The 12,500-nt window shown below is 45.3% G+C and overlaps 2 protein-coding genes across 3 annotated transcripts in view; both read right to left on the bottom strand.

Annotated features, from left to right (window-relative positions):
• myo1eb (myosin IEb) overlaps nt 1-6,509 on the bottom strand; it is a 20,933-nt gene extending 14,424 nt beyond the window's left edge. For both annotated transcript variants that reach the window (XM_076737420.1, XM_076737421.1), the window contains exons 1-3: nt 4,151-6,509; nt 1,194-1,331; nt 41-130 (exon numbers count right to left, since the gene is read on the bottom strand). In XM_076737420.1, the coding sequence (XP_076593535.1) occupies nt 41-130; nt 1,194-1,331; nt 4,151-4,153 (231 nt within the window). In that variant the 5' untranslated portion in view covers nt 4,154-6,509. The remainder of the gene's footprint in view (nt 1-40; nt 131-1,193; nt 1,332-4,150) is intronic.
• Nucleotides 6,510-6,624: 115 nt separating this feature from the next.
• pi4kb (phosphatidylinositol 4-kinase, catalytic, beta) overlaps nt 6,625-12,500 on the bottom strand; it is a 13,252-nt gene continuing 7,376 nt past the window's right edge. The window contains 8 exon segments of the mRNA XM_076737429.1: nt 6,625-7,683; nt 7,775-7,895; nt 8,942-9,074; nt 9,221-9,486; nt 9,905-10,028; nt 10,992-11,096; nt 11,620-11,729; nt 12,015-12,421. Coding sequence (XP_076593544.1) covers nt 7,502-7,683; nt 7,775-7,895; nt 8,942-9,074; nt 9,221-9,486; nt 9,905-10,028; nt 10,992-11,096; nt 11,620-11,729; nt 12,015-12,421 — 1,448 coding nt within the window. The 3' untranslated portion in view covers nt 6,625-7,501.

The raw sequence follows: 12,500 nt of genomic DNA, 5'->3' as shown, positions 1-12,500 counted from the left end.
GTGCGTGCGTGCGTGTGTGTGTGTGTGTGTGTGGTCTCACCGCTCCCTGGTAAAGCTCCACTTCTCTGTCGGTGAAATATGGAAGTTGTTTAAAGGGATTCACAGAGATCAGAACTGGGCCAATGTAGGTCTGACAGTAAGAACCAGGTCAAGGACCAGAACCAGGACCAGAACCAGGACCTGAACTGGGACCAGAACCAGGACTCAGGACAAAGTGTGCGCATGATGAAGTTAAAGTACTTTCAAACGACCGATTATTAAAACTTGAGGCCGTCACTGCTGCTTTCAACAGGTACTGCATCTGAATACTTATTTAGTAATTCAGTCTGTTTTGCAGTACTGTGTGTACATTGATCAGGAAAAACCAGTCTGAAAGCACTACATGTGGAAAATCTGAAAGACTCTGTTTGCACAGTATCACCGAATATTACTCCAGCCCAACTTTTGTGGTTACTTTGGCCAAGTACTGCAATCAGTAACACTTTACTCCACACAGACAGTAGTACTTTCAAATTAAAGTAACTAGTCATTAGTAATACATTTTGAAAGTAACTTTCCAAAGCTGGTATCGCTGTCATCCTGTAACATGAAACCGTTAAAGACGTAACTTTGAATGTTTGTGTCTGTAAATGTTTTTGTTGTGCTTCTGTCTGCATACAGTTTATAATGAGAAGGAAGCATCTGGTTATGCTAAGCTAACTGACATTATTTACTCATTTAGTCGAATGTTATGAGCATAATGTTTCATTTGAGGTATTTTGTGTTATTTTTGTGAAATGTACTTTCAAATATCCAGATTGAAGTTATTAAACAGGATTTCTGAAGTTTCATGTCAGACGTGTTGACCACGTTTTCCTTTTCCATGCAAACAGGTCAGACATTAGCATGCTAACGTTAGCTCTGTCGGTTGGCTCAGTTAGCTACAAAGCACTGACACCTGACAGTCAGTGGGTTTAAATATTCATGAGAGGTAGTTTGTGAGCCGCAGCCTGTTTTAATTTAGTGATGATAAAACTTCACTTAGCTAACACTGATGCTAGCATGATGCTAACTTTGAACTCATGCACCGCCTGCACAATGTGTACTTCTAAATTTGGTACTTCAAGTATATTCTGATGGTAATACTACTTTTATTTTTGAATGCAGGACTTTTCCTGTTACAGTGGATTCCTTCCAGCACTGCATAAGGATACGAAGATGTAGTCGTCCATGTATCTCTTCTTCAGGTTTTCTGTGATGGCGTCCTCGTTGATTTTAGACAGCAGCACCATGTCGTCCACCCCGCTCACCTTCACATTCTGAGCCTGCCAATGGTAACGCTCCTTACTACCCTGAGGGGGCGGGGCATAAACAGACCGAGAGTCAGGACTGGTTTCACACTTCAGCTCATCACATCAACACATTCATGACCTTTGACCTGTTATCAGCAGAAACAGCTCAGGGTGTGTGCAACAAACTGTCTGTAGCCATCGCAACAAGTCAGCCGCTCACCGATCGAACGAATCAAACAAATCAAACAAATCAAACGAAGTGAACGAATTGAATGAACCACACGAATTGAACAAGCGGACAAATCAGATGAAGTAAAAAACTGAACGAATCGAACAAACCAAACGAATGAATCAAACGAAGTGAACGGATTGAATGAATCGAACGAACCGAACGAATCAGACAAAGTCAAAAACTGAACAAATCAAACGAATCAAATGATCTGAACGAATCAAATGAACCGAACGGACCAAACGAATCGAACAAACCGAACAAACTGAATGAATCGAACAAACCGAACGGACCAAACGAATCGAACAAACCGAACAAAGCGAACAAATCGAACAAACTGAACGGACCAAACGAATCGAACAAACCGAACAAACTGAACGAATCGAACAAACTGAACGAATTGAACAAACCGAACAAACTGAACAAACCGAACGGACCAAACGAATCGAACAAACCGAACAAACTGAACGAATCGAACAAACCGAACAAACTGAACGAATCGAACAAACCGAACGGACCAAACGAATCGAACAAACCGAACAAACTGAACGAATCGAACAAACCGAACAAACTAAACGAATCGAACAAACCGAACGGACCAAACGAATCGAACAAACCGAACAAACTGAACGAATCGAACAAACCGAACGGACCAAACGAATCGAACAAACCGAACAAACTGAACGAATCGAACAAACCGAACGGACCAAACGAATCGAACAAACCCAAAGAAGTGAATGAACCAAACAAATCTAAAGAATCAAACGCACCGAACGAACGAGACTTGTGTCTGAGGAAAGGGATCATGTGGCTGAGGTTTAATGGTATCATTTTAACCTGATGACCCTCGTGTTCTTTCTTTTCTGTATATTGAACATTAAGTCAATCTGGAATTTTAAGGTTCTGGAACATTTTTGCTCTTGCTGGACTCAGCATGTTGCCATGGTAACACTGGTCGATGCCTACAGAGCTGATCCACGCACGATATTCTTCTCAGAACCGTCTCTGCTGAGTGGGATTCTTAAACAGCTGAAAGGTAGTCGAGCTTTGATTATTGAACAGATCGACAAGGAGAAGCAGCAGATTTCCTTCAGGAAATGAAAATATTCTGGTTCCACATTAATTCAGATCCACATTGACCAGCTGCAACATTAAAGTCATGAACACATGAATGCATGAAAAACATCGTTCTGCATCACAAGTCCTTTCACTTCTTGTACTTTAGAAATATTTCATTTCTTACTTCTGTACTTTTACTTGTAACATAGTATTCCTGCTCTGTGGTATCAGTAGTTTAACTCAAGTAACCCATCAAAGTACTTCAGTTTGTTTAGCTGATGAAGAAACGTGCTGATTGGTCGGACTGTCCGTCCTCAGGTCGTCCTCTCTGATCTCACTCCTGAATTCCCAGAATTCCTTTGGTCATGTGGGATCATGTTGAGGAGCGACGACGCCTCAACATGTCGACACACAGCGCTGCCGTGTGTGTGTGTGTGTGTGTGTGTGTGTGCGTGTGCGTGTTGAGTTTAAAGCTGCGACAGGTCGTCAATAACAATCCAAAAATCAATAAAAATTAAAAAAAACTATAAAAATGAATGTGCAGTGTTTGGATCATCTATTGATCTCATCGGTTTCAGCTCCTGATGTTTTCTGATCAATGAAATTGATCTTTAGCTGCATCTTTAAACAACACGTGGTCAGATTTACCTGTTACCGTGCTCTGCAGTGTTCAGGTACTCTGAGTACTGCAGTACTACCTCGACTTCATGTTTCTGTGGCTGAACTTCATTGACGCTTCATGACAAAATGAAGTCGTTCAGATCTTGAAGTGTGTCTTTGAAACACGATCAGATGATCAATCACAGTCAAACCTCTCATTTCATCCTGAACTTTAGTTTTTCTCAACACGTCACTGAATTATGGAGCTCTGGGGGCCCTCGGGGCCCTGGGGCCCATACATCAGCCTTACATACTACACATAAACTCTTAATATAAGGAATACATGAAGTACACAGTTCGATCGTATAAACACAGTTTACAGACAAATATGAAAAAAGTCATTTTAATGTTTAATAAAAAAAATCTGATCAAATCAAATAAAAATGAGACAAAATGAAAATAATAGAAAAACAATTTAACAACGAAAAAACTACGATATTGGTCCCTCCTGGCTTCCTGTACTCTATAAAATATAGTCTATAATGTTTCAGAGGGGCCCCTGGGGGCCACGTTTGAAGCTGGGCATTTCCATGGAAACATGTATCTTTACATTTTTCAGTCAATAATTTTTCTCCATTTCTGATGTTTTTACCTCATTTCTTTGTGCTTTTGTGTCTCATGACATTTTATTTATTTATTTGTTTTTATTTTTGTTTACACCCCCCCCCCCAAACTTCGTGTTTCCTCATTTATTTCCTTCAGTCACACAGAAAAAAGTTCAGAAAGAAACTGCTGAGAAGGAAGTTTTGGTTCAAAAAACAGTAGCAGAGATCTGATCAGGGGTCAGTGGCACAGCAAAGCAGAAGCCTGCAGGACCAGCACCAGCACCAGCACCAGCACCAGCACCAGGACCAGGACCAGAGTTTTTCTATCTTCTTGTCCGTTTTGAAGTGTTTTGAAGGTTTAAAGGAATAAAAGTGAGTGAACTCACCATGTCTGCTGTCGGCTCCTCCTTCACTTCCTGCTTCAGGTAAAAGTTGAGAAATCTTCAGTCAGTCTCAAGTGGATCCGGGATCGAGGTAAACTCGGACTGAACCCGGATCAGATCAGTCCGGATCAGTTGGGTTCAGATCTGAGAATCAGACTGATTTTGTTGATCTGAACATTTTCTTCTCACGTTGTTTCTGTCTGTTTTTTTTTTTACCTTCAGTCTTCAGTCTCTCAACTCTCTGCAGGTGTGGGCAGGTAAAGCCCCGCCTCCTCCTCCTCCTTCTCCCTGTGGAACTCTGGGTAATGTAGTCCTGACACAGACCAACTGGGGCTCTGCTGCCTCCTGGTGTCCAACAGCAGGATCCCAACTGAAGACTCAGAGTCAGTGCTGGAACCAGAAAATCTACTTTTAAAGAGTTTAGTCTTTCACAGTTTCGTTTGTTTGCTGCAAGAAGAAACAATTGTTTTGAAAGAAAAATGTGACGTTTACACGAGAAGTTCGTAGATATGAACGTGATGTTTGTACGAGAAGTTCGTAGATATGAACGTGATGTTTACGTGAGAAGTTCGTAGATATGAACGTGATGTTTACGTGAGAAGTTCGTAGATATGAACGTGATGTTTATACGAGAAGTTCGTAGATATGAACGTGATGTTTGTAAAATCTGCTGCTGCTGCAGAATTTCATGTTTCCTTCTATATTTCCCATATTTTATTATTTTTTCTGTCGTTTATTTATGAGCCAACATCTCTTATTATCAGCTGAAGTCTTTCAGATGTTCTGACGTGTATGAGGCTCCTGTTTGACGGATTGATTAGAGATAAAACTGAACCCACACAAAGTGATTGATTGATTGAATCCATGAAGTTTGAACTTTAAATCATCTTGTTGTGAAGCTGCAGCGAAACGTTTCCTCTTCAGTCGGACACAGACTGAGCTGATAAAGGTCTGCCGCGGGTTCCAACTGAGGGGCGCAGAGTGCATGATGGGAGTTTGAGGTCTGACACGCCCACTTCCTGTTTGCCAGGCCAGGGGCCAGAACATCTGCGTGGACTCTGTGAGGGCCATGCTTTTGAAAAAAAACCCAACAACAATCTTTAGGTCTAAGTTTCCTCTTATGGTTTAATATTTTCACTTTCTGACACCAAAGAACGTGATTTTTATTTTCTGTCAGTGTGAACCTACGAATGACGACGAGACACCGACGCAGAAACCCACCGTTCAGCTTCCACCGAGCGGGTCTCAGGTCTTTGGTTGATTCTTGGATCGACCGATTCTTCTTCAGAGCAGAAACTTTGAACTTCTCATCCTCATCACAGAATCAAGCCATGTGAAGTGTGGCAGCAGTGAAACACAGTCAAGCTGTTGAAATGAAGAATCAAAGTGACAAAAAGTCCAACTTTGATGTCTCCAAACTTCCTTCAATCTATCAGGAATAAAGACTGAATCTTTAATTTGAGAAATGTTTGGTTGACCAGGAGGAAGTAAAATGGAAATATCCATAAAAGCTGATTCTTTCCTTCAAGCCACTCGATGACTATGACCTGTTATTTATTATGAACCAGAACCAAGAGCAGAGGCCACGTGAGTCCAGTTCAGCTGCTCTGCACTGACTTCCTGGAACATTCAGGACTGATTTGAAGGTCGTCCTCCTCGTGTCCAGAGCTCTTCATGGACTGGGAGCAGAACTCTGGGCGAGACTTAAAAACAGAAAGTCACTGCGGGCACATTTTTCTTTCTTTCCTGCCTCAATTTTTAGCTTTTTCCTTTTGAATCTTTGAGGATGTTTTTGTCTCCTGAAGTGTTGAAAGATACTTTTCAAGATAGATTTTAATTTTGTATGAAGAAAGAAATCTCTTCCAGGATTTCAGGTTCTCTGTAGTTTGTTCTGTAAATCGCTGTTTTCCACCCAAAGAAACCAGAACAGCTCCACGAACAACTTTTCCAGGAACTGAAATGTTCCTTCAGCCCGTTCCAAAGATTACGATCACAATTAGTCAGGCGGACGCTTTGATCCAAAGTGACGTTCATGTGAACCCACACACCGATGGCGCAGCATCGGGGCAGTTTTTGGGTTCAATATCTTCGAGGACACTTCAGCAGGTGGACTGCCGAGGCCGGACACTTCGCTCCGCTGAGCGGGAACTTTTCCGGGTCAAACGAAGCTCAGATCTGAGAGAGGCTGAGAGGCTGGTCTCCTCCAGACGTTCCTCAAACACTGAAAACCTGATTTTTGAGGCTGAAGCGGCCAAACTTGAATCAGGACAAACTGTGCGAAAGGTTTTATGTGGAGAAGAAGAACTCTGACGGTCTGCAGACGAGACGACGGGAGGCAGAAAAACTATTTGTGCCAATTAAACGACCTCAAACCAGCTTCTGCTTGTTTTCTGCTTTTTTGTTGGTTGAATTCCTGGAAACTTTCATTCTTCCATAAATCTTTTTTTTTTTTTTTAAAAATACTTCAATCAGCAAAGAAACTTCCAATAATGTGTTTATTTAAAAGGAAACGAGCTGCAGGTCTAAAAGTGGAATCTGAGGATCGCTGACAGGAAACGAAGCTACAAACAAACATGTTTCACGTCACTGCTTCCTTTGATGCTTTTAAAGTGTACCATGAGCTGAGGAGTCGTCATCGTGTTGGTCACCGTCACAGTCCAGAATCCAGGATCCGGAATCCAGGAACCGGGATCCAGGAACCGGGATCCAGGATCCGGAACCCAGGATCCAGCTCAACAAACAGGGAAATCACCTTTGTTGGATCAACAGACATGAAGCTGCAGGTGGACACTGGTTTGGTTTAATGGTCAGAGGACAAACTGGTTTACAGTCAGTCAGTTAAAGCATGAAAACACCAGAATGGTCCTTTAAAGAGTCCCCGGCTTCAGGTTCTCCGAACGTTCTCGTTTCCTACCTGTAAAAACTGTCCACCTGCTGAGTGTTCACATTTCAAACTAAAACTGGGCTGCTCTCTGATTGGCTAAGAGTCCAGCTGAGCAGCCAATCAGGGACAAGTGCCCAAATATGGAAAACGAAGAGGAAAACAAGGAGAAGAGAGTTGAAACCAAAACAAGACCAACAGAAAATGAAGAACTGTTCCAAAGAAAAGACCAAACAAACAAACAAACAAAATTCAGGAAGAAGAAGAAGAAGAAGAAGAAGAAGAAGAAGAAGAAGAAGAAGAAGGACAACAGAGAGCGGCTCATTGTCTCTGCAGTCGACTTAAAACAGGAGGATCGTCGACCTCCTCAGTCTGTGCATTTGTTCACTGCTGCTTGCTCTCTCACTCACACACACACACACACACACACACACACACACACACACACACACACACACACACACAGCGCTGGGTCACATGATGCCGTTGGTGAGGTACTGGAAACCGTCGTACAGTTTGGTGGTCAGCGACCTCATGGATCCGTCCACCAGCTGGTCCACCAGCAGCTGCAGCTGCTCCTCCGTCAGACTCATGTGGAAACGCTCCTTCAGGCCTCGCATGGTGCTGGACCCATGGAAACATGGCAGCTGGGAGCCTGAAGAGGGGACGCCATGTCAACACCAGAGCTGCCAGAGAGTGTGAGTGTGTGTGTGTGTGTGTGTGTGTGTGTGTGTGTGTGTGTTCACCTTGCTGCATGATCTCCACTATCTGCAGGACTCTGTCCATGTGCTTCCTGGCTGCGATCAGACCCTGAAGCATCAGCATCTTATAGTAGTTAAACATGTCGCCGTCTGGACCGCCCATCACCTGACACACGCACACACACACACACGCACATGCACACACACACGCACACACACGCACGCACACGCACACGCGCGCACACACCCACACACACACCCACACACGCACGCACACACAGAGTAAATGTTTCATTGTTCAATTCATTCGTACAGTTTTTGTTGACATTTTACTAAAAATACAAATCCAGATCCAAAAAGTCGTTTTTCTAAACTTCATGTCTCTGATTTTCTCTCTGTCTGTAGTTTCTGTGCTCCCGAACATTCGTCACATCGCAGAACGTGTGATGTCAAATCGAGTTCTGTCAGAGTTCTATCACAGTTCTATCACAGTTCTTTCAGAGTTCTATCAGACTTCTATCAGAGTTCTATCTGAGTTCTATCTGAGTTCTGTCAGAGTTCTATCAGAGTTCTATCAGAGTTCTTTCAGAGTTCTATCAGACTTCTATCAGAGTTCTATCAGAGTTCTATCAGAGCTCTGTCTGAGTTTCGTCTGGAGATCCTGTCCTGACTCAGTACCTGACGTGCTGGTGAAACCACTCTGCGTTCTCCACACCATCCACGAACAATCATGGAACAGAACTTTACTGACACTCTGACATCACTTGTGTGATGAACGACAATCACAGCAAGAACCTCTGATCAAGAACCTCTTGAGTGTTATCTTGAACATCCTAAAGGACCCTAGAACCTCACTGACATGATCTCATGTGCACATGGGTGCTGATGCATGTGAATAACATCCAACATAAAACATCCACTAGAACCTCCTAAAAGACCCTAGAACATCCTCAATTACCACCAGAACCTCCTAGGGGACTGCTAGAACCTCCTCCGAGGGAACGTGAAATGTCTTCAATGACCCCTACAGCCTCATCAGAGGAACAAAAGAGTCTTCTCAGTGACATGTTAATTCTCTCTGTGAGTCACGACAACTCCCTCAGCAACGACAGGAACCTCTTCAAAGAACGTCAGAGGTTCTTCAGTGGCCACTGTGACTGAAGAGAACCTGCCCAAGATAAAGAATCAAAGCCGTCAGCTTGATGAACTCACGTCCACGAACTCTGTGGTGAGTTTGAAAGCCGACGTTTCGAAGCCGAGGTTTTTGGGAGAGCTGGAGAGGATGAAACCGAAGTCGATGTGGATGATGTGACCTTCGGCGTCCAACAGGATGTTCCCGTTGTGCCTGAGATGACAGAGGAGGACGAGAGGTCAGATCATCTTTGAGCTGAAGAAAGACTAATGCAATAACTCAATTTCTGATGTCTAACAGGACCAACATTTCAGAGTGTGAGAGTCTGAGCGTGTGCGGCTGGAGCTGCATCATCTCACCTGTCCTTGACCTGCAGCAGGTAACAGATGAGGCTGTATCCGGCGCAGCTCTGGACGAAGTTCCTCTGAGCGGAGAGGAAGGCCTCGGTGGTCGGAGCGCCATGTTCCTGCAGGAAGTAGTCGAGCAGAGACAGCTGGCTCTGCTTCTTCACCTGGTGGAGGGACACGGCGTTCACCACAGGCTCGATCATCCCGCTGTCCGACGACAACACCAGGATCTTATAGGGCTTAATCCAGAGGGGGACACGCTCCTGCTCCCAGATGGACTGCAGGCCGAGGACCAGGACAAAGCTTCTGTTAGCACATGCTACATACTATTCATGTTAATGAATGAGCTAAAGTCCAATTTCAGCTGGAGGACAACAAGCGGGTGGGGGAGAGGAGAGGAAGGAAAGAAGGAAACAGGACAGACGGGAGGAAGAGGGAAGAGAGGACAGAAGAGCCGGAACAGAAAAAGGAGGAGCGAGGAGGAGGAAAAGAGGGAGGATATTTGGAATGGATGAGGAAGAACACAAGGAAAACGAATAAGTGGAAGAAAAAAGAGTATGAGGACGAGGAGGAGTAGGAGGAAGAGGGTGGAGATGGGAGGAGGAAGAGAGGGGAAGATGGGAATGAGGAGAGGTTTGAAAAGAGCGGTTGTCAGTGTGTTTTGATCATGTGATGTTAGTGATGTCACAGCGATACCTTGAGCTGCTGCAGCACCTGGAAGGCGAGCAGCTCCTGTCTCAGGTCGTCCCCACACTTAACGATGACGGACAGCAGCCTCCAGGTAGGAAGGTGACCGTACGGAGACCCCTCCCTGATCCTCCTAAGGGACGCACAGAAAGACATGCTGCAGCCAGAGACAAACTACAGCCAGAGACACAAACTATAGCCAGAAACACAAACTACAGCCAGAGACAAACTACAGCCAGAGACACAAAGTACAGCCAGAGACAAACTACAGCTAGACACACAAACTATAGCCAGAAACACGAACTACAGCCAGAGACAAACTACAGCCAGACACACAAACTACAGCCAGAGACACGAACTACAGCTAGACACAAAAACTGCAGCCAGACAGACAAACTACAGCCAGCGACACGAACCACAGCTAGACACAAAAACTGCAGCCACACAAACTACAGCCAGACACACAAACTACAGCCAGAGACAAACTACAGCTAGACACACAAACTACAGCCAGAGACACGAACTACAGCCAGACACACAAACTATAGCCAGAGACACAAACTACAGCCAGAGACAAACTACAGCCAGACACACAAACTACAGGCAGACACACAAACTACAGCCAGAGACACGAACTACAGCTAGACACAAAAACTGCAGCCAGACAGACAAACTACAGCCAGCGACACGAACCACAGCTAGACACAAAAACTGCAGCCACACAAACTACAGCCAGACACACAAACTACAGCCAGAGACACAAACTACAGGCAGACACACGACCTACAGCCAGAGACACGAATTACAGCTAGACACAAAAACTGCAGCCAGACACACAAACTACAGCCAGACACACCAACTACAGCCAGAGACACAAACTACAGCCAGAGACAAACTACAGCTAGACACGCAAACTATAGCCAGAGACACAAACTACAGCCAGAGACACAAACTACAGGCAGACACACAAACTACAGCCAGAGACACGAACTACAGCTAGACACAAAAACTGCAGCCAGACAGACAAACTAGAGTCAGACACACAAACTACGGCCAGAGGCAAACTACAGTCAAATATAACCTGGGCTTCACCTACCGGACCTTCTCCTCCCAGGGCTCCTTCAGGGCCACAGCTGACGGGTCCTCAGGGTCCCGTTTAAAGGTGGTGGGGGCCTGAGCCAGCTGCTCCGACAGACGGCGCCTAGAACGAGCAGAAAGGACGACTTTACACACATCAGTATCTGCTGCTTGAGGAGGAGACCTGCAGACAGGAAACTCATCTGCTGCATCGTGTCTCCGGCTGTCTCTCAGCCTGTGGACGAGAACCATCCAGACGTTCTGTGCATTGATCATCTGATCCAGGATCAGACACACTGATGTTCAGTGACTGACAGCTGTGACAGGAAGTCTCTCTGACAGAGAATAATAAGAAGTGCTGCATTTTAATCATGTCGACTGTCATGTGATTTGTTTCTTTGAACTACTGAACGTGTGTGTGTGTGTGTGTGTGTGTGTGTGTGTACTGGCTGCGGTGGGGACATGTCTCCTTGCTGCTGACTGTAGTGGAGCACTGGGACAAACAGCCAGTTTCTTTCTGCCTCTGCTGGCACATTTTTACATCACAACAGCGCCAAGCTGCATGTCTGCTGCAGCTTTATTGCCGCAACATGTTAAACCGGTGGACCGGTGGAACATTGTGTGAAAGCCGCCGTCGGCGCACAGACCTGATGTCTCCAGCAGCGATGAACACCGGCTCTTTGCTCTCCAGGCTGGTGATGCTGTCCACTGAGAACTGACTGATGTTATCACAGCTGTTGGTGTGGATCTCTGGGAGCTGCAGGAAGGACAGAATCAGGACAGACCAACCAAAGGACAGTTAGCTCTGACAGCTAGCTGGTCACTCCGTCTCCACGAGGCCTCGCACAGGTGCTGCTTCCTGATTTCTTTTTGACCGCACTCATTTAAAAAGCTTTGACATTATAACCTGCGTCTTTCTGCTACTGTGAATATTTGTTATTAAAGTACATTCAAAGATCATCCTGTGGTACTGATGACATCACATCCTGTCTGAGAACACCTGTGACAATGATGACATCGCATCCTGTGAGCAGCCTCTCACCTCCACCTGCAGCTCTCCGATGTCGTCCACAGACCAGGCTTCATCATCGTTGTCGTAGTTGGGGACCGTGGAGAAGCTGCCGGCTCGCTGCTCCGCCGTCATGCCGCACTCCGGCAGGTTCTCCACAGAACGGGTGCTTCTGATCCGGTTCTCTGGGATCCGGATCGGAACACTGGACGTCTCAAAGTTCTCACACTCCAGAACTTCCACGTAGATCAGGTACGGAGCCTGACGGGTCACAAAGGAGAAAACAGGTCATGTGACGTGTCTCACAGCTGTAAGCGATGTCACAAGGTGTTCTGTCTGCTCCGTGTTCTGCATGGACCGGTTCTCTGCAACTCTTTGTTCTCCTCACTGAATGCATCTCTAAACAAAGGTTCATTGGCAAACAGCTTTTATTCATGTTCCTGCGTCACGTCGGTTTGTCCAGGAAACGTCAAACTGACCGTGTGATTCATCAGCGTCGTCTTCTCTGGAGGTTGTGTT

The sequence above is a fragment of the Chaetodon auriga genome, chromosome 8, assembly GCF_051107435.1.
Source record: "Chaetodon auriga isolate fChaAug3 chromosome 8, fChaAug3.hap1, whole genome shotgun sequence".
NCBI classification, from domain to species: domain Eukaryota; kingdom Metazoa; phylum Chordata; class Actinopteri; order Chaetodontiformes; family Chaetodontidae; genus Chaetodon; species Chaetodon auriga.
The sequence above is the reverse complement of the archived record's forward strand: the minus strand, read 5'-3'. Positions and strand labels throughout refer to the sequence as shown.